The 27,451-nt window shown below is 43.3% G+C and overlaps 1 protein-coding gene across 1 annotated transcript in view; it reads right to left on the bottom strand.

The window, feature by feature from the left end:
* Positions 1-27,451, bottom strand: part of PARP4 (poly(ADP-ribose) polymerase family member 4) — a 92,818-nt gene that overhangs the window by 35,081 nt on the left and 30,286 nt on the right. The window contains exons 13-25 of the mRNA XM_050766806.1: positions 25,526-25,709; positions 25,138-25,294; positions 22,918-23,042; positions 20,646-20,777; positions 19,483-19,569; positions 10,242-10,406; positions 9,543-9,589; positions 9,316-9,394; positions 7,830-7,967; positions 6,526-6,721; positions 5,095-5,162; positions 3,625-3,812; positions 1,702-1,801 (exon numbers count right to left, since the gene is read on the bottom strand). Of these exons, the coding sequence (XP_050622763.1) occupies positions 1,702-1,801; positions 3,625-3,812; positions 5,095-5,162; positions 6,526-6,721; positions 7,830-7,967; positions 9,316-9,394; positions 9,543-9,589; positions 10,242-10,406; positions 19,483-19,569; positions 20,646-20,777; positions 22,918-23,042; positions 25,138-25,294; positions 25,526-25,709 (1,666 nt within the window). The remainder of the gene's footprint in view (positions 1-1,701; positions 1,802-3,624; positions 3,813-5,094; positions 5,163-6,525; positions 6,722-7,829; positions 7,968-9,315; positions 9,395-9,542; positions 9,590-10,241; positions 10,407-19,482; positions 19,570-20,645; positions 20,778-22,917; positions 23,043-25,137; positions 25,295-25,525; positions 25,710-27,451) is intronic.

Here is a 27,451-nt window from a genome sequence, read left to right as displayed (position 1 = left end):
CGAGACCAGCCTGGGCCCATGGCGAAACCCTGTCTCTACAAAAAATACAAAAAATTAGCCAGGTGTGGTGGTGTGGGCCTGTAGTCCCACCTACTTCGGGGGTGAGGGAAGAAGATGGCTTGACACCAGGATGTCAGGGCTGCAGTGAGCCAAGGTTGCACCACTGCATTCCAGCCTGAGTGACAAAGTGATACCCTGTCTCAAAAAACACCAACGAACAAAAAACAAACAAACAAATAAAAAGCAATAGAAAAAAAGTGGTGGCATATGTCTGTAGTCCCAGTTACTCTGAAGGCTGAGGTGGGAGGATCACTTGAGCTCAGGAAGTCAAGGCTGTGGCGAGCTAGGATTGTATCACTGCACTCCAGCCTAGATGACCGAGCAACACTGTGTCTCAAAAACCAAAACAAACCAAAGAAAAGCTGATTGATTTCAGTCAATATGGAAAAGAAAGGAATGATGAGTGTTGGTGAGGATGTGGAAGAACTGGAATCCTGGTGCACTGGTGGTGGGAATGTAAAATGATGCAGCTGCTATGGAAGATAGCATGGCAATTCCCCAAAAAACGAAACACAGAACGACCATAGGATCCAGCAATCCCACACTACGCACGTATCCAGAATCGAAAGCAGACTCACACAGACACTTGTATACCCATGGTCATAGCAGCATTATTCACAATAGCCAAAGGACAGACACAACCCCAGTGGCCACTGATAGGTGAACGGATAAGCAAAATGTGGTCTCTCCATACAATGGAATATTATTCAGCTTGAAAAAGAAGGGAAATTCTGACACATGCTACAACATAGACAGACGTTAAAAACATCATGCTAAGTGAAATAAGCCAGACATAAAAGAACAATGTCCTATGACTCCACTTATATGAGATACTCAGAATAGGCAAAGTCATAGAGACAGAACATTCAGTCGTGGTTAGCAGGCGCTGGGTGTAGGAGGGAATGTGGAGTTACTGTTTAATGAGTATGTAGTTTCTGTTTGGGCTGATGAAATAGTTCGAAGACAGTGATGGTTGCACAGCATTGTGAATGTAGCTAATACCACTAAATTGTACACTTAAAAATGGTTAAAATGACTGGGCACGGTGGCTCACGCCTATAATCCCAGCACTTTGGGAGGTCGAGGTGGGCAGATCACGAGGTCAGGAGATCGAGACCATCCTGGCTAACACGGTGAAACCCCTTCTCTACTAAAAATACAAAAAAATTAGCCGGGGTTGGTGGCGGGCACCTGTAGTCCCAACTAGTCGGGAGGCTGAGGCAGGAGAATGGCGCGAACCTGGGAAGCGGAGCTTGCAGTGAGCCGAGATGGCGCCACTGCACTGCAGCCTGGGTGACAGAGCGAGACTCTGTCTCAAAAAAAAAAAAAAAAAAGTTTAAAATGCTAAATTTTATCATAAGGAAAATTAATTTCAGCAAAACATATTTAATAATTCACTTTAAAAAATCAGTCCATCATTTTTAAGGCAGAAATCAAACTATGAGCTGGGAGAATGACCTGCTGAGGAACTCCTGAGTTCCCGCTAGTGCCGTCCTGAGGCAGGGCTCACACCTGCGGCAGCACTTGCCTCTTTATGGCTCCCTTCTCACTCAAGGAAACACAGATGTTCCTATTTCTCAGCCTTGGAAGAATGTGAGATTTCCAAATGTAAATATAACACCAGATGTTTAAAAAACATACCTGTTTTCTCCAACTGTGCTTGGATTTTGCATTAAAATATTCAAATACTCCGGCACCACACTGGGACAAAATCCTTAGGATGTGACGATTTGCTGTAGGACTGATTACATTTCACATGTTTTAATTTTTAAGACATTGGAGAAATATTTTTGAAGTACATGTTAACAGTGTTGAGAAAGCTCACAGCTCAATAGGAGAGACGTGACGTGGGGAAGAAATGTACTCGTGTGTAGCTGAGGTTAAACAGAGAAAGAGGTAATAGGAGGAAACATCTGAAAGTCTGGCTAATTTAAGCTCCCATCTATCAGAGGACTGACTTGTCCTTCAAACAGAAAAAAAGTTGAAATTCTTCACTTCCAATTCACTGAGGGAGGGAGCAGATGACTCTAAAAACAACCCTATAAGATATCAGAATGTTGACAAAGATATCAACTTAATTTCCATCAATAACAATATTGCCTGAATCTGATCCCAAAGGCCTAGAGCTGGCAAAGAGTGAATAAAGTCTACCTCTTAAAATCTGATACACATCAACATAGCAAAAGGCATAAAGAAGCAACTCGCACTCCAGCAAAGGGCATCTCTGCCATTTAAATGACAAGTGCCCGATTACTTTTCTCTCTACAACAGTTCTACAACTGGCTGGGCGCGGTGGCTCACGCCTGTAATCCCAGCACTTTGGGAGGCCGAGACGGGCGGATCACGAGGTCAGGAGATCGAGACCATCCTGGCTAGCACAGTGAAACCCCGTCTCTACTAAAAAATACAAAAAAACTAGCCGGGCGAGGTGGCGGGCGCCTGTAGTCCCAGCTACTCGGGAGGCTGAGGCAGGAGAATGGCGTGAACCTGGGAGGCAGAGCTTGCAGTGAGCTGAGATCCGGCCACTGTACTCCAGCCTGGGCGACAGAGCGAGACTCCGTCTCAAAAAAAAAAAACAGTTCTACAACTATCAAGAACTCCTTGCTTAGAGGAGTTCCTCCTGAAATATTAAAGAAAAGATCAATTATTTTTCAGAAAAAGAGCTTATGAAAATAATTTCCAAGATGTTTTTCAACCTATGGATAAAGACTGGATTTGTCTTTACCCCCCATATTAACTGGTGATGATCATAACATTGACTAGAAGATCCTTAACGTGGGTTACTGGTAGCTACAGCTTCCGTCCGTTAGCAGCCCGGTGAGGTCTGCCTGGAGGTCATGTGCTCTCAGCACGAGTCCAGCACAGCCAGTGAGGAGGTGCGCCCAGGCCAGTGGGACAAGCTAGAGATACGGATTCTTTTTTTTTGAGACGGAGTCGGGCTCTGTCGCCCAGGCTGGAGTGCAGTGGCCGGATCTCAGCTCACTGAGTTCACGCCATTCTCCTGCCTCAGCCTCCCGAGTAGCTGGGACCACAGGCGCCCACCACCTCGCCCGGCTAATTTTTTGTATTTTTTTTAGTAGAGATGGGGTTTCACTGTGTTAGCCAGGATGGTCTCGATCTCCTGACCTCGTGATCCGCCCGTCTCGGCCTCCCAAAGTGCTGGGATTACAGGCTTGAGCCACTGCGCCCGGCCTAGATATGGATTCTTATGCTAAATAATAACATCTAATATCGATTTGGTGCTTTTTGGGTCAGTTCTGTTCTGAGTGCTTTCTATGTATGAGTTCATTTATTCCTCAGCAACCCTAGGACGTAGGTATTTTCATGATCATCTTGGTTTTACAGATGAGAGGTTAAGGAACTTGCCCCAGGTCACACAGCTAATGAGTGGCCAGCCCAGGTTCTGAGACTCAGGCAGTCTGGCCGGGAGCCCAGAGCCCCATCCCTCTGTGCTGTAAGGCTTCCGTATTCTAGTGTCAACTTCCAAGCTTGCAAAAGTTCTGTGCAGGCCAACAAGAAGACCTCCCCGTGGGTCTGGACTGTGTGACCAGCTCTGAGACTCACCCGATACCGCAGGCGAATAACCTGGTGTGGGGGCGGCTCCTCTTCACCAGCTGCAACGTCAGGTTCTCGTCCTGGAGGTGCCCATCAGATACCAGGAGAATGTTCCGTGACCCTCGAGCAGGGTACAATAAGCTAAGATATCGGAGCGTTTTCCAGAAGTCTGTGTTCCCCATGGTAGGTGTGGCCGACTGGAGGAAATGAAGTGAAAGATTATGTTCTCCTTGTTGGATACAGTCACCATTTGCTGTCATCACTGACACATCTAAGGACAGTGTAGAGAGATAGTGACACTGAAAATATTTTCTTTCCCTAATTATACACTTGTGAAACAACTAAACTTATGTCCTTTTAGTTTATTTGATGTCACGCAGTAACTTTTTTTTTTTTTTTTTTTTTTTTTGAGACGGAGTCTCGCTCTGTCGCCCAGGCTGGAGTGCAGTGGCCGGATCTCGGCTCACTACAAGCTCCGCCTCCCGGGTTTACGCCATTCTCCTGCCTCAGCCTCCCGAGTAGCTGGGACTACAGGCGCCCACCACCTCGCCCGGCTAGTTTTTTGTATTTTTTAGTAGAGACGGGGTTTCACCGTGTTAGCCAGGATGGTCTCGATCTCCTGACCTCGTGATCCACCCGTCTCGGCCTCCCAACTATAATATTATCACCTCATGCTTATTTGATTTTTTACAGTTTCCAGAGGACTATGACGTCTACGGGAAGAAATGTCCCATCCAATCAGCCCTGGATTTGCCAGCCTGGCTGAGGCAGCTGGTCAGTCTCAGTTTGCTTGATTTTATTATTATTTTATTTTCTTCCTTTTTTTTTTTTCTTTGAGATGGAGTCTCACTCCGTCATTGCCCAGGCTGGAGTGCAGTGGCGCAATCTTGGCTCACTGCAACCTCCACTTCCTGGGTTCACATGATTCTCCTGCCTCAGCCTCCCAAGTAGCTGGGATTACAGGTGTCTGCCACCACATCTGGCTAATTTTTTGTATTGTAAGTAGAAATGAGGTTTCACCATGTTGCCCAGGTTGGTCTCGAATTCCTGACCTCAGGTGATCCACCCACCTTGGCCTCCCAAAGTGCTGAGATTACAGGTGTGAGCCAACACACCCAGCATTTCTTTTCTCTTTCTTTCTTTTTTTTTTTTTAAACCTTAACTCATTTAGATGAAGCTGGCTGCATTTCAAGAGGAAAAAAAACAAAGGACAGAAGAAAACTTCTCAAAGCTGTTAATGCTAGTTGCATTAGGGTGGTAGGGCATGGGTGGATTTTTTCTTTCTGTTCTTTTTAATTTCCAATTTTTCCTTAATGAGTTTATTATCATTTTAATTAATGAAATAAAGACCCCACCAATATACAAAAAGCACAGGACTAGGGGTGCTCTGATGGTGGTCTGAGGGGCCTAAACCCTGGAGGTCCCCCTAAAGCGTGGTAGGAAAAGACCCAAGAGACACAGGAAGCCTCTTGCACTCACCATGATGAACTCTGTTGCCACGATATTGCTTGTGATATGCTTAGGATACGAAAATAACTCCTTGTAACCTGTGTAATAAGATCAGCATGAGGTGCTGCTTCCACACGTTCACTTGCTTGACCACTAACAAACAATCATGTTACTTCATACCATCACGGCTGTCGTAAAGGATGTTATATATTTATGTGTGCATCTTCCTTTTTAGAAAACTGTTTGATAATTTTAACATACAAAAGATTCACCACAGGCCAGGCATGGTGGCTCATGCCTGCAATCCCAGCACTTTGGGAGGCCGACGTGGGTGGATCACCTGAGGTCAGGAGTTCAAGACCAGCCCTGGTCAACATGGTGAAACTCTGTGTCTGCTAAAAATACAAAAATTAGCTGGGTGTGGTGGTGGGCACCTGTAATCCCAGCCAGTGGGGAGGCTAAGGCCAGGAGGCAGAGGTTGCAGTGAGCTGAGATTGCACCACCGCATTCCAGCCTGGGCAACAAAGCAAGACTCTGTCTCAAAAAAAAAAAAAATCGCCACACTGTTTTTCTAAATAATACATCATAGAGCATTCAAACTGTGGTGCTTTACTATGCAAAATGTTGAGTCGAATTCCATGTGTACATGCAGATCGCTTGTGCAAAGGTGCAGGGCATTGCGATGGCCTGAGCAGCTTGGCCCCTGGAAGGCCACAGTCTCTGCTCATGCCCTTTGCACTCCCCATGCTTATCCGACCTCGGTCCCAGCAGCAGCAGAAGACCGCACCTCTGGGGAAAAGGGGCTGGGCCTTCTGCTGGATAGCGCAGAGGATGAGAATCAATAGGACAGGACTGTCCCCTCAGTCCACTCTACGCACCTCTCATCCCCGAGGTGCTGCCTTCTGGTGGCTGAGATGTCCCTGGGCCCCACCTGGAGGGTGGCACTACCTCCCTTCTAGCGGTGCTGGCTGGATGCTTCCTGAGACCATTCCTTACAGATTTTCTATGACTGTGTTGATGGCAAATGTTTTGTCCTTAGACGTGGGACCTCCTACTCAACAGACCAAGGGTTTTGCATTTGGTTCAGTTGCTAATGCAATAGTAGCATTTATATCTCACTTACTGTGGAACAGGCACAGTTTAAAAATCCTTTACATATATTAGCTCAGTCCTCCTCACAGCAACACTGTGAGTTAGGGACAATTATCCTCAGATGGCAGATGAGGAAACGGAGGCACCAGAAGTTCAAGTAGCACACCCAAGGTGACACACAGAGCCTGTGAGTGGAACAGCTGGAATCTGGACCTAGGGGGTCCAGCTCCAGAGCTCTTGTTCTTCAGTTTCATACTAGGCTGCTCCTCACTGCACAGGCGGGGTCAGGCACCCACAGCTGTCAGTTCTACAGAGTGTGATTCACATGTGGGGGAAGCACACGCAGGACCAGGGCCAAAGCGCACTCACCTGTGCCGAACTGGATAATGTTTACTTTGTGCTTCTCACCCACCAAGGACAGCGCATGCAAGGCAATTTGCTTGGCTTGCAAAAATGTCGCACCCTCCATGGAACTGGAGCAGTCGAGACAAATAATCACTTCGCTCTCATTGGCTAGGTCAGGGAGGTGGACATCAAGATCGGGTTGAAAGACAAGCATGCAAGCCTGAAAGGAGAAAGAAGGTGCTGGACTGGAGCTTCTTGTCACTTCAACTGGAAAAGGTCTACTTAGAAAACTCCAAAACTTTCTAATGAGGTAAACTAATGCTATAAAAACAGAAAGAATGAGATGTAATTAACAACAAGATGGCCTACTAGGAGTTCCAGGCAAAAGTAGAATGTTAGAACTGGGAGTTTCCAATGGAGAAGACATAAACTTCTGAGAGGTCAAGAGTTAACATCTGAAAAATCATATAGCATCAACATTATAAAACAAATATATATATATTTATGTATATATCATACACACTATTCTAAGAGGAATATACATGCCATTGTGATTACTAAAATACACACACATAACTTTTGTTCCATTAATTAACCAGTACTTAAGTACTATCACATAAGTTTCCTTTTTTTTTTTTTGAGACAGGGTCTCCCTCTCTTGTCCAGGCTGGTGTGCAGTGGCACGATCACAGTTCACTTTAACCTCAACCTCCTGGACTCAAGTGATCGCCCTGCCTCAGCCTCCTGAGAAGCTGAAACCACAGGTGTGTGTGACCACACCTGGCTAATTTTTTTTCTTAATTTTTTATAGAGACAAGGTCTCACTATGTTTCCCAGCCTGGCTTCAAACTCCTGGGCTCAAGTGATCCACCTGCCTTGGCCTCCCAAAGTGCTGGGATTACAGGTGTGAGCCACTGCACCTGGCCTAAGTTTCTATTTTCATCTTAACTTAGGAAGAGACTCTGTCACAGCCACACAAAATGATCTTATTACCAACCACAAGTAATTGCTTATTTGTTTTTCCAGTATCGGTATTTTAAAAGTATACAGAATACCCAACGTAATGTCTGATAGAACATGTTCTTTTGGTGGAGCTTAAGGTAAAAATGCCAATATGTACAGGCAAATCATCCACATAAGGGTTTTGGATGAAACGTCAGAAGTTTGGAATACTTGATATCATAAATATTTTTAGTTGTAGAATCTTGGGGTGTGAGAGTTCATTTTGTAATGCTAGTTTTTCAAGACAATAATTTGCAAGTTTAACCAACTTATTCTGAAACGTTTTTTCAATAGCGTCTCCTATTTCTAAGTAAAAAGGAGTATACCTCGCTTTCTTTTTCTGGATGTTTTTCAACCCACATTCTTGGGAGATAGGCATCAGACAAACCGATGTGGAGAGAAAATCCACTGCTGTCTAACGAGCTGCCTTCCATGGTGCTGATGACAGCTTTGCAGTCTGTGCGCTGCAAAACAAACACCACCACAACAAGGTGAGTAATGGAGTAACACCATATTAGCAGTCTGCACTTACCTGTCACGGAGCAAACCCTTGCATAGCTTACATAACTCTATTAAGAATCAACAAAGTAGTGGTAAATTCCAAAATAATGAAATGTAGGCTGGGTGCGGTGGCTCATGCCTGTAATCTCAGTGTTTTGGGAGGCCGAGGCGGGTGGATCACCTGAGGTCAGGAGTTTGAGGCCAGCCTGGCGAAACCCTGTCTCTACTAAAAATACAAAAAATTAGCCGGGCGTGGTGGCGGGAGCCTGTAATTCCAGCTACTCAGGAGGCTGAGGTAGGAGAATCACTTGAACCCAGGAGGTGGAGGTTGCAATGAGCCAAGATCGCACCACTGCACTCCAGCCTGGGTAACAAGAGCAAAACTCCATCTAAAAAAAAAAAAACACACACATACAAAACAAAACAAAGAAACCAAAATAACAAAATGCAGGTTTTAGAAGACCATGAGCATATTAGTCACCCTTCTGCAATCCTAAGGTTGATTCACATAGTCAAATTTAGGTACGTGTGAAACAGTCTCAAACCCCGGATCCAAAGATTATAGATCTGCCCATTCAGTTAGACTTATCTGGGTATAGCAGATGGCACATCAGATGAGGATCCCTTGAGCCCAGGAGTTTTGAGATAAGCCTGGGCAACATGGTGAGACCCTGTCTCTACAATCTTTTTTTTCTTTTTGTTAGCCAGGTGTGGTGGCACAGGCCTGTAGCCCTAGCTACTCAGGAGCCTGAAGCAGGAGGACTGTTTGAGCCAAGGAGGTCAAGGATGAAGTGAGCCATGACTGCACCATTGTACTCTAGTCTGGGTGACAGATACAAGACCCTGTCTCAAAAAACAAAACAAACAAGAAAACTCATCATAATATTATACGTTTCTTGGCTCAGTGGTTAACATCATTTACATAATAAACACTGACTATTGTGAAACAGGTCTTTTGGAATAAAGGGGAGAGGAAAAGTAGGGAGTGAGGTGGGTGGAGGGGGCAAGAGCTACACATCCAACTTCCATAACAGGAAGTCAAAAGATAATTTCTGAAACAGGTGAATCAAGAAAAATCATTTAAAAATAATATTTAAAAATTGGAGGCAAAATCAAAGAAACACCTCAAATATTCCAAGTGATTCACTGTCTCTGGAAACTGGTCTGGGGAGAATCAGGGGCAGGACTGCTGCTTCTTGTTAGAAGCTTTTGTTAGCATTATTTCACTTTGAAACCACATGCATGCATTGCTTTGATAAGATAAAAGTAGTGTTAAAATAAGAGCTCTTAACAAATCAAAGATGCACTAACCTTTTGTTTCAGTTCATGTGTATCACTGAAAATGAATTCAATCACATACGGCATCTCAATAGACATAGTCAAAGAGAAGCTACCAAAAATGAAGAGAAAGTTGTCTCAGTCTACGATCTTAAATTTCTATCTGAAATTATTTCAAACAATTCTAAATGGAAATTTAAACCAGAAAACTAATATACATTGAATGATTAATTGACAGGTTTTATATTTTAGGTACTAACCTTTGCTTTGTTCCTATTTCTTTTATACAAATCTTCTCTACTGTATCCTGTTAAAAGAAAAACATATTTGTATAACTAAGCATATATTAAGTTTCACAATGAGACTCTAAACTGAATGTAATCTTGGCAAGGCCACAACTGTCAGCAAGACAGCTGGTTTCACTTTCAAGTAGAGAAACACAGAAAGTTTGCTCATGGAATGACAGGAACTTCTAAAATACAACTGACCATTTTGACAGAGATTTTAAACTCTACATATGTCTGTGTGTATATACACACACACACATTTTATACATGTGCTGTGCATACAAAGTAGGAAGTTTGGAGGGATATACCAAAGCATTAACTAGTAGCTATCTCTGGGCGATGGGATAAAGGATGGTTTATAATTTTCTTATTTTGGCTTATTTGTATTCTCTGTGCTTACCTAGTTCTTCATGATGAACATGCACTACAGATATAACATGTCTTGAGTGATTAAGCAGAATAACAATATGCTTACTGATCATATCTGTATCTTTTATTCTTTTCATTTTATACACATAATGTATCTAAATGCATAAATGTCAGTAAAATTGACTTTATGCCTAAAAGATTATTTTACATGTTTTTCTCCCCATGCATAAATTCCTCCACAGCCCTCCACCACTCCCCCTCCACTGCCGCCAAAATGCTTCTTCAAATCTTATGCGTACAAACCTGAAGGTTTTCATTCAAAGCCTTGTCCTGTTGCCAGGGCGCTACGGTGGCGGGCATGAAAAAGACACCAACAGTGCCCAGGATGCTGAGTTCTGTGATGTAGGTAATTTTTATAAGAACCTTAGCCTTAGGGGGTAAGTTTCCAACACTTACAGTAAAAACGTCCTGAAACAGAAACATATGACTTAGCGTGCAACTTGAAAGCCTACCCATTATATGCCAGCTGACTCCATGTACTTCTTAAGGAACTTGAACGACAACCTGCCAAATTCTTCCTCAGAAAAACAGTAATAAAACCTAAAAGACACATTGATGAGGCTAGCGGAGAATCCTGGAGCCATTCACCAGTGATGGGAACAGGGTGATGTCCGCGGCAGGCAGACGGAGAGGGGCCCCCTTGGCAGCTGAACTGGGAAGAGGCACTCACGGACTCTGCCCCGGGGGCTCCGACGTGTGAGCTCCCTGCACGGGTGGGCCCTGCTGCACAGACAGCCTCCACAAAGCCCTTTCTCGAAGACCCTCCCTGATCTCCATGGCACCCAACACCACTTTCGCCAGCAGCTGTAGAACAGGGCAGTTTTTTCTAAGCTTGGCCCTCGCTTAATTATTTTACCCTGTGGTAATTTCTCATGTTATTTTTATTTTTATTTATTTATTTTTTAGAGACAGGATCTTGCTCTGTCATCCAGGCTGGAGGGCAGTGGTGCAGTCATAGCTTAATGTAGCCTTGAAACCCCAGGTCTAAGCCATCCTCCTAAGTAGCTGGGACTACAGACACGCACCACCATGCCTGGCTGATTTTTAAATAGTTTTGTACAGATGGGGTTGCCCAGGCTGGTCTCAAACTCCAGGCCTCAAGTGACCCACCTTGTGCTCCCAAAGTGCTGGGATTACAGGTGTGAGCTACCACACCCAGACTATCATGTTATTTTTAAATAAAAAGTCTTCAGCTTTCTTTTATTGGGATGTTGATAATCACTATACAAGGCGGCAACCCCATGACTAGCTAGTGCAGAAAAAAGAGGCTAGATACATTTTTTTCGGATAACTACGCAGAGATCCTCTCAACATCCCCAACTATGTTCACCATTCTAATTGACCACACTATCATGAAAATTTTCTTTATTTAGATTAGGATTAATTTAGGCTTAAAGGTTAAATTGTTACTTTTGACATCAAAGACATCCATTTACAGGATGGAATTAAATAATAAAGAGGTGATTATTAAATACTTAATAGTGCTAGCCCTTAAAAGAAATGTATGTATAAACACCTGGGGTTCATTTGAGAGACTGCCACTTTAAATAGAGTGGAATTGCAGTTCTGTTTCTGGGTAGGATATAGATGGATGCAGATAATGTTACTTCTGTTGTAACACACCAGGCAATCTACACAATCATAACTTGTCTTGAACTCATCAACCAAGAGAACTGAATTCCAAAGAGGGGACAGATGGGACACAGGAACTGTGTGAACTCCTCCCGGCTGAGGGTGGGTGAGCTTGCTGGTTTAGAATAATTGGGAGCTCCTGACCCAAGGGGAGTTTGCATTCTCTCACAGGCATTTCCCCACATCCCCACAGCCTTCCACTGGGCCCACTGGAAAGGCTGGGCAGGACAGGAGACCAAGGTGGAGCACCTCTCAGTGGAGCAGGTGTGTGGGAGGTACTGGGGCCACTTCCCTGGATCCCTACCCCACATGAAACAAAAGCCTCCAGCTGCTGGAGGAGGGGCAGCAAACTCTCACTTCCAGAGCTGCGGGGAAGGGGCAGAAATAAACCAGGGATCGATCAGAAGCCTTCCTTACTAGCCCCGTGCCCAGGTGCTTGAAGAGTTTTCTTTATTTTCTTTTTCTGTTCCACTGCTTCAGAGAGGAACAGCCACCTCCCCATGGGGCAGGGGATGACACCCTCCTAGGCCCAGGACCCTGCGCTAGTACAAAGCAGGGGTTGCTACAACTGGAGGAAAGGCAGGAAACTGTCCCCCAAACAACTCTTAACAGACACAAGGCAGAATTTGGCTGCCACTAAGGTAGGACAACGAACAGGAGTGCTAAGAAGTTCCCACCCTAAGGTCCAGGACTGCAGGCCCTGCCTAAGACTGAGGCTGAACCAGAAGAATGCCCCTGCTCCACCAGGAGCCTAGTACAGCACATCAAGCAATGGCAGCCTAGCACTGGGGGAGGGGAAGGTGGCTGTAACCACCTCTGTCGGACAGTGTGCAGGGTCTGCTGAAAGCTGGGGGCAGAGAATGAGCCTCAATGAGAATAGTTCTGGATCCAGGACCCAAGAGGCACAAGGTAGTGGCAGTCCACCACTAGAGGAATTTGAGACCGAGAGGAATAATAACAACAGAGAGTACTGATAACAGCAGAACTCAAACTCAGCTCTTCAACCCCTTCAGCTCTTCAACCCCTACACTAGTCTGAAAGAATAGGAGTTGCCATTTCTGGGCATAAATGCCATTTATTTCAGTCTCTCTTCTTCTTTTACGCACAATGTCCAACATTCAATCACAAATTCCAAAATACACACTTTTTAAAAAGCAAGGAAAAAATGACAGGCAGATCCAGAGATAACCGTGACACTGCCACAGACAGGACTATGATTAATATATGAAAAAACATACAGAAAACGTGAGGAATACATATGAACAGATGGAACCTTTCATTAGAGAGACTGAATTATATTTTTAAATGTCAAAAATGCTAGAAACAAATACACTATCAAAGTTGAAGGATTTGACAAGCCTATCAGCTGACTGACAATAGCTGAGAAAAGAATGAATGAACTTGAAGCTAGGTCAATAGAAATTATCCAAAATAAAATGCAACAAGAAATAAAAGTGAAAACACAGAGCTCCAAAAGCTGTGGTGCAATATCAAATATGGTCTAACATATATGTATTGAAGTCTCAGAAGGAGAAAGAGACAGACAGAATGAGGGAGAAGAAATATTTCAATAGATAAGGGTCAAGACTGTCCCAAAATGAATGTGAGACAATCCAAACTCAGAGAAATCCAAGCAAAATAAGCAATACATTTTAAAAATAACATAAACACATCATAGTCAAACTACTGAAAACCAAAGATAAAGAGAATATTGAAGATAGCTTGAGAAAAAAGATACCTTCACATATAGAAGAACAACACAAGAATTAGAGCTGACTTCTGGTTAGAAACCATATAAGCCAGAAGAAAATAAAGCAACATATTTAAAATGCTGAAAGGAAAACAAATAAACTGTCACCTAGAATCCCATACTCAGCAAAAAATATTTTTCAAAAATGAAGGTGAAAGATTTTGTGAGATAAAAGAGGAGCGCACTCCTCGCTAGCACACTTGCATTAGAAAAAGAAAATAAAGAAAACTCTTCAAACGGAAGGAATATTTCTTTGTATCTGTACAAAGAAATGAAGAGCACCAGAAACGGTAAAAATGAGAATAAACGTAGAGACATTTCCCCTTATTTTTAATTGCTTTAAAATATAGTTGATCATCACATAAACAGAACTAAAGACAAAAGCCACATGATTACCTCACTAGACACAGAAAAGGTCTTTGTACAATTCAACATCCCTTTATGTTAAAAACTCTCAGTTAACTAGGTATTCATGGAACATATCTCAAAATAATAAGAGCCATTAATGACAAACCCACAGCCAATATCATAGTGACTGGTCAAAAGCTGGAAGCATTCCCCTTGAAAACCAGCATAACACAAGGATGCCTTCTCTCACCACTCCTATTCAATATAGTATTCACAGTTCTGGCCAGGGCAATCAGCCAAGATAAAGAAAATAAAGATTATTCAAATAGGAAGAGAGGAAGTCAAACTACCTCTGTTTGCAGATGACAAGATCGCATATCTAGAAAACCCCATTGTCTGAGCCCAAAAGCTTCTTAAGCTGATAAGCAACTTCAGCAAAATCTCAGGATACAAAATCAATGTGCAAAAGTCACAAGCATTCCTATACACCAACAACAGACAAGCAGAGAAGCAAATCATGAATGAACTCCCATTCACAATTGCTACAAAGAGAATAAAACACATAGTAATACAGCTAACAAGGGAAGTGAAGGACCTCTTCAAGGAGAACTACAAACCACTGCTCAAGACAATCAGAGAGGACACAAACAAATGGAAAAACATCCATGCTCATGGATAGGAAGAATAAACATCATAAAAATGCCCGTACTGCCCAAAGTAATGTATAGCTTCAATGCTACTCCCATTAAACTACCATTGACATTCTTCACAGAATTAGAAAACACTAGGTTAAAATTCATACAGAACCAAAAAAGAGCCTGTATAGCCAAGACAATCCTAAGCAAAAAGAACAAAGCTGGAGGCATCACACTACCAGACTTCACACTATACTCTAAGCCTACAGTAAACAAAACAGCATGGTACAAGTACAAAAATAGACACATAGACCAACGGAACAGAATAGAAATCTCAGAAGTAACACCACACATCTACAACTGTCTGATCTTCAACAAACCTGACAAAAACAAGCAATGGGGAAAGGATTCCCTATTTAATGAATGGTGCTGGGAAAACTGGCTAGCCATATGCAGAAAATTAAAACTGGACCCCTTCCTTAAACTTACACAAAAAATAATTCAACATGGATTAAAGACTTAAATATAAACCAAAAACTCTAAAAATTCTAGAAGAAAATCTAGGCAATACCATTCAGGACATAGGCAGCACGGTCAAAGATTTTATGAGGAAAACATCAAAAGCAATTGCAGCAAAAGCAAAAAACTGACAAATGGGATCTAATTAAAGAGCTTCTGCACAGCAAAACAAACTATCATCAGAGTGACAAGACAACCTACAGAATGAGAGAAAATCTTTGCAATCTATCCATCTGACAAAAGTCTAATATCCAGAATCTACAGGGAACTTAAACAAATTTACAAGAAAAAAAACAACCCCATTAAAAAGTAGGCAAAGGACATGAACAGACACTTCTCAAAAGAACACGTTTATGTGGCCAAAAAAACATAAGAAAAAAAACTCAACATCACTAATCATTAGAGAAATGCAAATCAAAACCACAATGAGATACCATCTCATGCCAGTCAGAATGGCAATTGTTAAAAAATTAAGAAATAACAGATGCTGGCAAGGCTGTGGAGAAATAGGAATGCTTTTAGTCTGTTGGTGGGAATGTAAATTAGTTCAACCATTGTGGAAGACAGCGCGGTCTTCCTCAAAGACCTAGAACCAGAAATACCATTTGACCCACCAATCCCATTACTAATGGGTATATACCCAGAGGAATATAAATCATTCCATTATAAAGATACATGCACGTGTATATTCGTTGCAGCACTATTCACAAAAGCAAAGACATGGAATCAACCCAAATGCCCATCAATGATAGACTGGATAAAGAAAATGTGGTACCTATGTACCATGGAATACCATGCAGCCATAAAAAGGAATGAGACCATGTCCTCTGCAGGAACATGGATGAAACTGGAAGCCATTATCCTCACAAACTAACACAGGAACAGAAAACTAAACGCAGGATGTTCTTACTTATAAGCGGGAGCTGAACAATGAGAACACATGGACACAGGGAGGGGAACAATACACACTGGGGCTTGTTGGGGGGCTGGGGGAGGGAGAGCATCAGGATAAACAGCTAATGCATGTGGGGCTTAATACCTGGGTGAGGGGTTGACAGGTGCAGCAAACCTCCATGGCACACGTTTACCTATGTAACAAACCTGCATGTCCTGCACATGTATCCCACAACTTAAAAAAAAAAGAATAGTTCATCCTGGCTAACACGGTGAAACCCCGTCTCTACTAAAAAATACAAAAAACTAGCCAGGCAAGGTGGCGGGCGCCTGTAGTCCCAGCTACTGGGGGGCTGAGGCAGGAGAATGGCATAAACCCAGGAGGTGGAGCTTGCAGTGAGCCGAGATCCGGCCACTGCACTCCAGCCTTGCCGACAGAGCAAGACCCGTCTCAAAAAAAAAAAAAAAAAAGATAGTTGAATATTTACAATATATTTACAATATATGAAGAAATAAAATACATGACAACAATATCGCAAAGGATATGGGAAAAAAGAAATGAACGTATACTGGTTGTAATGTATTCTGGTTGTAAGGTTCTTATGTATATAGTAGTATAATATTGTAGGCTATATGTGGTAAGTTAAAGATGTATATAGTAGTAAACCCTAAAGCAGTGCTGACCAATGTAACTTTCTATGATGATAAAAATATTCTCTCTATGCACTAAGTAATAAGATAGCCACTGGCCACATGAAACATTTTATTTTATACTTAAATGTAAATATCCACATATAATAAGTGGCTACCATATTTAACATATATTTAACATATGGCTTTGGAGCAACAATCAAAACTTTAATTTTTTTATTTTTTGGGACAGGGTCTCACTTTGTTTTCCAGGCTGTGCAGTGGCACCATTATGGCTCATTGCGGCCTCGACTTCTCGGGCTCAAGTAATCCTCCCACCTCAGCCCCTTAAGTAGCTGGGACTACAGGCATGCATCACCACACCCAGCTAATTTTTGTATTTTTTGTAGATTTGGGGTTTCACCATGTCGCCCAAGCTGGTCTTGAACTCCTGGGCTCAAGTGATCCATCTATCTCAGCCTCCCAAAGTGTTGGAATTATAGGCATGAGCAACCACACCTGGCCAACAATCAAAACTTTTTAAGAGAGATATAACTGGCCGGGCATGGTGGCTCATGTCTGTAATCCCAGCACTTTGGGAGGCAGAGGCAGGAGGATCACTTGAGGTTAGGGTTTTGAGACCAGCCTGGCCAACATGGTAAAACCCTATCTCTACTAAAAATACAAAAATTAGCTGGGTGTCATGGTATGTGCCTGTAGTCCCAGCTACTTGGGAGGCTGGGGCAGGAGAATCTCTCAAATTGGGAGGCAGAGGTTGCAGTGAGCCAAAATCACGCCACTGCACTCCAGCCTGGGTGAGAGTGAGACTCTGTCTCAAAAATAAATAAATAAATAAATAAAAGATGGAATTAATAAGCCAATCATGGAGATACAATGGAATCATTTAAAAAACAATACAAGAGAAAGTAGGAAGAGAGAGGGAAAGGAACAAAGAACAAATGGTACAAATAGAAAACAACTAGCAAGATCGTAGATATAAATCTGACCAGATTAGTAATTGTATTAAATAAAAATGACCTAAACAATACAAAGTGCAGAAACTATCAGATTGGATAAAGCAGCAAAATTCAATAGTATGCTATCTAGATAGTATAGGGTTATGGTGACAAGTCAGTCTAGATGTTTTGAAAAGGAGAAAATCATCAAATAGTCACATAAATTGAAGTCTTGGACACATTGCCATTTAATCTGGCAATGAGGAGGACACAAGTCGTCCTAGGCGGGCACTGTCTTCATCCTTGGTTTCAGCACCACAATTTTCTCTTTATTTTACCATTAAGTATCCTTTTCTGTTACTTCCACACTTAAATATTGGGGATTACAAGCTAGACCTCTATCTTTACAAACAGTATATTAAGAGTTATAAGACAAATATGTCCAGGTGGCCATGGGAAAATGAAACCACGGGTCTTTCCTGGGGGAAGGCAGGAAAAGCTTAGATGGAGGGATTCCTAAGCTAAGATTTGTTTGTTTGTTTAGAGACAGGATCTTGCTCTGTTGCCCAGGTTGGTGTGTAGTGTTGTTAACACAGCTCACTGCAGCCTCAAACTCCTGGGTTCAAGTGATCCTCCCGCCTTGGCCTCCCAAAGTGCTGGGATTACAGGTATTTATATAACAACACATGGTATTGTTATACACCTGGCATATATGGTATTTATATAACAACACATGAATACCATATGATATGAGAACATTATAGTCACAAGATGTCAAACACATTCTGGGAGACCTGAAGGCTTGGGTTAGCAATAGTTCTGATCAGACTTTACCCACAGGTAATATCTCTTGTGAAGACTGTTTTCTTGTGGACTATATTCCTAGGGAAATATGTAAGTATTTAGGAGGAAACATTTACCAACTCACATAGGAAGACACCCTGATATTAAGTGGCAGCCTCTCAAATGAACCCCGGGCTTCTATACACACAGTTTGGCCATATATAGAGCTAGCATTGTTAACTGTTCAATAATCACCTCTTCATTGCCTATTCCCATCCTGCAAGTGGATATCTTAGATGTCAAGACCAATAATTTACCCCTTAGATCTATATTAATCTTGAATGTGCCCCTAGCCCCAGCAAATGTTAAATTTTCAAAACACCATGGCCATGTGTCACCCTCAGAGGCGATACTCAAACATATGGCCCCATCTGCAAAAACAACTAAAATACCTGCAATAGAGTTAGACACTGACTACACGCAATCTAGCACCTGCCAGAGGCCTCGTGAAACACCTGATATTTAAGGAAAGTAGTCCAGTGTACCTGCCAGCTGTTCTCACTTCCACGCTGTCCAGGTCACGTCCCTGCTAAAGCGAATCACCTAAAAGCACAGGAACTGGGCCCAAGTAGGACCCGGCAGAAATGCCTCCCTGCTTTATGATTGGACCATCTGCTGGGTGAGCTTACTTCCAGGAAAACTGTAAATACATCACACTCTTCGTTTTTTTTGAGGTGGAGTTTCGCTCTTGTCGCCCAGGCTGGAGTGCAATGGCACAATTTTGGCTCACTGCAACCTCCGCCCCGCGGGTTCAAGCAATTCTCCTGCTGCAGCCTCTCCAGTAGCTGGGACTACAGGTGCCTGCCACCACGCCCAGCTAATTTTTATATTTTTAGTAAGATGGGGTTTCACCAAGTTGGCCAGGGTGGTCTCGAATTCCTGCCCTCAGGTGATCCGCCCACCTCAGCCTCTCTAAGTGCTAGGATTAAGGCGTGAGCCATTGCGCCCAGCCAATGTATCACACTCTTATCAGCAGATGAAAGTTATATACCTCAAATGTTATCGTTTTCTCCGTCATTCCTTCTGGAAAACTCGGTTCCCAATGACAGGCCTAGCTCTTCCTGTTTGTCTGGAATTGCTGACGCCATTTCCTCCTTGGTTCAGATAAGTCAAATGGGTCTGACTGGTGTGGCTTCCCCTTACTTAGAGCAAGTGAAACTCTGGGGCCTACAACAGTGTAAATTATCTCAGCCTCTAGCATGGATTTCATAGTTCAAATCCTGTTCTAACTCTCCTTCCCTTTCCTGTATGCACATGGCGCGCACACCAAGCCATACCGGAGCATCCTGACTCATCAGGTAAGCGCCATGGCCCTGGGTCACGGCTTCTCGGTACTCTCGCTGGGCTGCTTCCTTCTCTTTAATCTGGAAAAGATGATTTTTAAATCATTCCTTCAGACTTTAATGAAGAAAACAACATCAATGTTTATTAGAACTCAGGCAAAAACTAAAAACCGAGTCTAAGGTGAATGGAAACGTAAATAAAGTGATCATCGAAATGTACTTATCTGATAAGAACTTGAACCAGGAAAGGTCAACTAAAGAGAAGTCTCTTTCAGTTGTGATCAGAATAGTTCAGAATCAATAGTGAAAACATTTGTTTTTGGTTGGGAGTTTATGTGGAACAAAACATAATTACTTTAAATTTGGGAAATTGTAGTTTATAAGTGTAACTGTGCACTAATCCTTACAATAAACAAAGAATTAATCAACTGTTGTTTATTTTATTTATTTATTTTTTTTTTTTTGAGACGGAGTCTCGCTCTGTCACCCGGGCTGGAGTGCAGTGGCCAGGTCTCAGCTCACTGCAAGCTCCGCCTCCCGGGTTCACGCCATTCTCCTGCCTCAGCCTCCCGAGTAGCTGGGACCACAGGCGTCCGCCACCTCGCCCGGCTAGTTTTTTGTATTTTTTAGTAGAGACGGGGTTTCACCGGGTTAGCCAGGATGGTCTCGATCTCCTGACCTCGTGATCCGCCCGTCTCGGCCTCCCAAAGTGCTGGGATTACAGGCTTGAGCCACCGCGCCCGGCCTGTTGTTTATATTTTTTAGAAAGTTATAATAGCTTTCATTTCAGCTCGAACCCCTGACCTCAAGTGATCCACCTGCCTCAGCCTCCCGAAGTGCTGGGATTACAAGTATGAGCCACCGCACCCAGCCCTCTTCAACTTTTCATGCTGAAATCACTCTTACAGTGCCAAGGCAAAGAATGTGCAAGACACTGACGATGAAGATTGGACAGATAAGGGTAGAAACCCTTCATCAGGGAGGGATGTTTCAGGGAGGCTCACTGTGCAAGAATTGGTTCTTCAAAGAATATTCTTGTTTTATGACAAGGCTGCTACTCAACCTTATAGCCATGGGGACTCCGAAAACAAAGGTTCTGGGAAATGGAAGCTGACTTTGAAAGCAGACAGCGGGCACAATGCATCTTCTCGCCTTACCTCTCCAACTATGTGCTTCCCATTGATGAAGGCTTCGAAGCCACACACAGCGGCCTTGTCATCCAAAGGAAAGATGTATTTTGCCTCAATGGGCACATGACTTTTATTTGTGTATGTCTGAAAAACAATGACCTGAAGAAGAAAAAAAAGCCATACATCTGATGAGACCACATGGACTACATGTGCAGGAACAAGGACGAATGAAAATGATTTTGCATATTTATTTGAATTTCCTTGAATTTGTATCACGTCCCAACCCTGGCTTCACTTCTGCAATGGAGAGCCAGTGTCATGTGATAAAAGGTACCAGTCCCACGGTTAGGTGGTTCATACATGTCCGACTGGAACAGAAGCCACTTGAAGTGTGTCTTACCAACACTGACTTAGCACAGGTGATAGAGCTCTTGTTAAGACAGCTGGAAAATTGCCCCTTTTGAGTTGTGGGCTTTGATACCTCCTTAGTGCCATGTTGGCTGGAAACGATTCCAGAATAGTCCTTCTATCCTATCGGCTCTCAGGACTTGGCATTTCCTCCTGGGGACCTCTCTGTGGCTTTCCCCCTCTCCACACAGCCCTCATCTAGCTCCTCATCTCTCTGTGCCTTGGTTCTTCCAGAATCAAGTCTTCTCTACTCCTCTCTGTTGTCTGTATTATCTAATTAATCTTTCCAACAGACTGTTTTCATCACTCCTTCATTCAGGAAAAGGCGGGAGGGCAGAGCCAGTCAGATTTGCTGATGGGGACGGGACATGAGAGAAAGCTCTACCACTGCATCTGGCCACCTGGCATCCCTGGCACTGCCTTCCATCCTGTGACTGTGGATGATGAACCTGCTGCGAGCTCCTGGCTGTGGCCCCAGCACCTGCATTAAATAACCCTCCTGCGATGCTTGTCTTTTTGCTTTGACCAGTTCTTACTCACTTGGTATTTAATGCTCTTTGTGAGCTTTAGTGCAGATAATTTAATAAGGTAGGGTTTGTTCCTTCTCTTTCAACAACCTGTTTTTTTTGGTTGGTTGGTTGTTTTGAGACAGGGTCTCCCTCAGGCCTTGGCAGACTCCATCACTTCCTACACCCCCACTGCACACATTATTCTCCACATCACCAGGTCCCTTAACTGAATTCTGTCAATCATCTCCTCTACGTGATGTGACGTTGCGCCCACTGTGTCTCCTTCAGGACTGAGACTGCTAGGAGTGTCACTTGTGGGGCGTCTCCCCAGGAACCATCCTCAGCCAAAGACAAACTGCCTTAGCCAAGGTTCTGACCCATCCCTGGAGCAGCCTATATCCCAGGACTGGCCCCAGTGGGGCTACAAAGCCCGGCCCCCTTGCCTTGATTCAGACCTTCTCTCAAGGACCACTCTGGCCCAGAGCTTCCCCCAAGATCATCTGAGGAGTCTGTCGTCTCCTTGGCCATGTCCTGCCTCCCTCCCCGCCTCACAGGTGCAGCTCCCGCAGGCACAGTCCCACAGGCTTCCTGAAAACAAATTCCATCCAGAGTCTGCTTTACAGGGAACATGACCTAATATTTCTCCCACTGGTCCTCTTCCTACTGTTCCTAACATGGTGGCCGGAGTGAGCCAGTTAAAACAGGTCTGTTCATGTCATTCCTCTGCCAAACATCTAGAAGCTTCCATTTCACTCACAGTCAAGGACAGCATGACCTGTGTGCTGATGTGAGAGCCCCTCACCTCTCTGACTCAGTCCTCATGCACTCTCCCCTTTCCACCCCACTGCAGCCACAGTGCGTCTCCTTGGCGTGCCTGGACCAGATCCTCCTCCTTCCCACCTCAGAGCCTTGGCATGTGATGTTGCCGCTGCCTGGAATAAGCATCCTCCGATGTCCACACGGTTTAGCCGCCACTTCCTTCAGGTCTGTATGCAGGTGTCACCTTCTCAGGGAGGCCTCCTCAGCCATTCTGTTTACAGGTTCAAAGGCCCCGTCTTTCACAGCTCCTATCCCCTCCTGCTTTCATTTTTCTCTTCAGCACCCGTCACCATCTAACGTGTCATGTGTTTCACTCTTTCATCATGGTGACTGCCTATTCCCCCAAACAGTGTGTGCTCCACAAGGGCGGAGCTTTGGTACTGTGCATTGCTGGATGCTCAGAGCCTAGCTAGTCCCTGGCATGGAGTGCTCAGTGAATAGCTTTTGAATAAATGAATTTTAGAAATGTATCTATTCCCTTTAGCTCATGCAACTGCTATCAAATTCGCATGTATGGTTTATATCCATGTAGTTTAAGTGTCATAAAGCCACAGAAAACATACCTGGGCTACAGTGTCTATGATTCTCCCCTTGATGTTGACATCCTCCAGAGGAACCAAGTTCCCAGAGGCGTCCTGGAGGCCGGCCTTGGTGCTGCTGGAAGTTTTGGCATCTGGTAACTGGTAATCTAAACGTTAAAAATGTTACCATTAGCTTTCAAAACCATCCCTGTCTATGTTTGTTGTCTTGATCTTTATTCCTTTTCCATGCCTTCATGCATTATATTTTAGGGAAATTGGACAAATAGGATTTTATGATTTTCAATAGCCAATTCTGAAAAGCAAGTGAACCCACATTAGAAAAATGGGAAGTGCCTTCTTTTTTTTTTTTTTGAGACAGCGTCTCACTCTGTTACCCAGGTGGGAGTGCAGTGGCACAATCTCTGCTCACAGCAGACTCATCCTCTCCGGCTCTGGTGATCCTCCCATCTCAGCCTCCTGAGTAGCTGGGACTACGGGCATGCACCACCATGCCCAGCTAAATTTTTGGTATGTTTTATAGAGATGAGGTTTAGCCATGTTGCCCAGGCTGGTCTCTAACTCCCGGACTTAAGGGATCTGCCTGCCTTGACCTCCCAAAGTGCTGGGACTGTGGGTGTGAGCCACCATACATGGCCTGCCTTTTTTTTTTTTTTTTAAAGACCCTTCTGCTTAAATTTTTTTTTCTTCTTTTTTTTTTTTTTTTTTTTTTGATAGAGATGGGAGTCTCACTATGGTGCCCAGGCTGGTTCTGAACCCTTATGCTCAAGTAATCCTCCTGCCTCCACCTCTCAAGTATCTGGGACTACAGGCATGTGCTCTTCTGCCTTTTGAATGTAGAGACTTTGGGGTGTCCTATTGAAAACACAGCATTACTTGACATACATTTAAACATACACACAAATACACAGAGGTCTTCAGACTGTCTCAAGTGTGGCTGAAGCCTGAATCCAGGTGTCTGCATTCCCTGGCTTGTAGTGTGGAAGGGCTCAGTCACTATTATTTATGGTGCCACACGAGCATTTTGGGATGGCATGAAACAACGTAGACTTTCAATCCAAGGAAGACTGAATCAACTCCTACGGCGCATATTGAAAAACGTTCACATCCTATTCTAAAGTGGTGCAAACACACAGATAAGGTTAGGAAATAAAAATACATAGTGTCTTGCCAGATGTTTCACTTAATGACTCCCAGAGAAAAAACTGGAGCCACCTCTGAACACACACGCGTTTCTGACAACAAATAATTTGAGCACGGTCAAAAATGTTAATGTGTTCTTACAGTCCTACTAATTAACACTGTAATTGTTTGGGCTCATGATACTCTGAGAAGTGAATATCCTGTTTATGCCGGCACTACTACGGCTAACACGTACACCACACATGACAATTTACTCAGTGCCTCCAGTTTCCCCTTCCGCCCTTACAGCAATTCTGTCATGCGGGTACTGCTCTCATTCCCATCGGAGAGAAGGTGGACCGCAAAAGGTCATGCAGTTTCAAGACTGCAGGGCGGCAGGGCCACACTGAAACCCCGGGCTTCCTGACTCCACAGCGGCTCTGCTGTGTGTTCTACCCACCCCATCACACTTTCTGCACCTTGACATCTTAGCAAGGTTCCGCAGGTTTTAGCCTTGGCTATTCCTGAAGGGAATAAGCTCAACTTCAGTGTGTTAATGAAGTCACATGGAATTTTGAGATCGCTTAACCTTTCTCAAGCATCCTGGTTTTCATGTATACAAGATAAAAAAGGAAATGAGGCTGGCCATGGTGACTGATATCTGTAATCCCAGCACTTTGCGATACCAAGGCAGGAGGATCGCTTGAGGCCAGGAATTTCAGGCCAGCCCAGGCAACACAGTGAGACCTTGTCTAGGTTGAGTCAGGAGGATCATTTGAACTCAGGAGTTTGAGGCTGCAGTGCGCTTTGATCACACACTGTACTCCAGCCTGGGGGACAGAGTGAGACTTTGTCTCAGAAAAAAAAAGAAAAGGAAAGAAAAAAAAGAAATACATATATTTTAAAATTAAGTGCTTTATTTTTATATTAGGCAGAGGAGTTTGACTGATGTTAACACTGAGAGAAATTTGTGGGAAACTTATTTTGAGACTGAAAGGAAATGAAATACTTATGGATGAGGTCATAGATATAACAAATGCAAATATACATTCCATTGAAAATATAACATTTGAGGTCTATAAACATAATAACATAAAACAGCATTCAAGAAAATTGTCCTACCTTCATCCTTTGAAAAATCTGAAAACTCAGGTCTGTATTCCTCTAATTCAGTATGATTAGTAGGATGAAAGTCCTTTATTTGATCTCCAGGCATGGAAAATTTAATAATATATTTCATTTTAACCTGATTGGTTTTATAGACAACAAATTCATCATCCTAGAGCAAACAGAAATCAGTAGGTGATTAACAACAATCGTGACAAAAAACCTGTATTGGCAGATGTTTTCATAAAAGCATGTTTGCTAATTTAGAAAATGTTGAATTCATACAGTAAATATTTAACAATTATTTAAACTTAAGCATATTTAATGAAAACAGGAGCAAAAAACTGAGGCTCTTCTTAGAGCATTCAAGACCCTCTTTGCTTGTTCCTTAATATAAAAATACCTCAAAGTCTGTGGTGACAGAGGCTGTTTGTGAAACTCCATGCACACTGTCGTAGCCTGGTGGTGCTTCAGTTAAGGAAAAGTCCTTCTTGTGTAAGTCCATACACTTTCCGAGGGCTACGTCACAAATGAGCAGGAGTCTGGTGCCATCTGTCTCTCCCGGGTGTGAGTACTTGATACTTGTACTGAATGCGAAAGGAAATAAACACATATTTATAGCTTACAGTGACTTGTTAATAACATATTATTGCATAAACAGGAAATATTATTGAAAAGACTTTCCTGGTAAACTGTTCTAAATTTTCCTGTTATTGAAATATCTCCAACGACTCAATTTAGAACTTTATTATGCACTTATTTATTTAATATTTCTTCTATTTTTAGACAGAATCTTGCTCTGTTACTCAGGCTAGAGTGCAGCGGCACGATCATAGCTCACTGCAGTCTCAAACTCCTGGGCTCAACTCACAGCTCACCTTCTCTCCCACCCAGAGGTCATTTGATCACTATCTTGATTTTTGTGTATATTATTTTCTCTTTTTTTCCCATGTGGAATTTATTCCATAAGGAGCCACAGAGGGGATCCTGGGTAGGTTGGAGAGGTTTTACTGTGTTCCTTTTTATAACAGTTTTCTCCTTTGTGTGTGTGTGTTTTGAGACAGGGTCTTGCACTCTTTCAGCCAAGCTGCAGTGGTGCAATCATAGAGTGCAGTGGCACAATCACAGCTCTCTGCGGCCTCAGGCAATCCTCCCACCTCAGTCTCCTGAGGGTGGGCCTACTGGTGTGCACCACTGTGCCTGGCTAATTTTTAAAAACATTTTTGTAGCTATGGGGTCTCACTGTGTTGCCCAGGCTGGTCTTGAACTCTTGGCCCCAAGCAATTCTTCCACCTTGGTCTCCCAAAGGGTTAGGATTACTGGCTGGAGGCACTGTGCCTGGCCTATTTTCTTTCATAGTATTAATGCAAAGATTTATGTCTCTCAACAATGTAATGTATACTTCTGCTTGTTTTCGAGCCTTGCACATACAGGCATACCTCGTTTTATTGCACTTTGCAGATATTCCTTTTTTTTTTTTTTTTTTTACAAATTGAAGATTTGTGGCAACTCCATGTTGAGCAGGTCTACTGGTGCCATTTTTTTTTTTTTTAACAGCATGTGCTTCCTTTGTGTCTCTGTGTCTCATTTTGGTAATTCTCCCAATGTTTCAAACCTTTTCATTTTTATTATAGTTGTAATGGCGATATGTGATCAATGATCTGTGATGCTACTATTGAAATTGTTTTGGGTACAACGAACTGTACCCACATAAGGTGGCGAGCTTGGTAAACGTTTTGTGTGTTCTGACTACTCCACTGACCACTGGTTTCCTCATCTCTCTCCTTCTTCTCTGGCCTCCCTATTCCCTGAGACACAACAATATTGAAATTAGGCCAATTAATAATAACCCTACAGTGGCCTCTAAGTGTTCAAGTGAAAGAAAGGGTTGTACATCTTTCACTGTAAATAGAAAGCTAGAAATGATTAAGCTTGGTGAGGAAGGCATGTTGAAAACCAAGACAGGCTGAAAGCTAGGCCTCTTGTGGCAAACAGTTATCCAAGCGGTGAATGTAAAGAAACAATTTTTGAAGGAAATTAAAAGTGCTGCTCCAGTGAACATAGGAATGATAAGAAAGCAAAACAGCCTTATTGCTGATGTGAAGAAAATTCTAATGGTCTGCATAGAAGATCACACCAGCCACAGCATTCTCCTAAGCCAAAGCCTAATCCAGAGCAAGGCCCCAACTCTGTTCAATTCTATGAAGGCTCAGAGAGGCGAGGAAACCACAGAAGGAAGGCTTGAAGCTAGCAGAGGTTGTCTGAGGTGTAAGGAAAGAAGCCATCTCCATAACATAACAATGCAAGGTGAACCAGCCAAAGCCAATGT

This window comes from Macaca thibetana, chromosome 17 (assembly GCF_024542745.1).
Source record: "Macaca thibetana thibetana isolate TM-01 chromosome 17, ASM2454274v1, whole genome shotgun sequence".
Taxonomy (NCBI): Eukaryota; Metazoa; Chordata; class Mammalia; order Primates; family Cercopithecidae; genus Macaca; species Macaca thibetana.
This window is presented reverse-complemented; position numbering and strand designations above follow the sequence as displayed.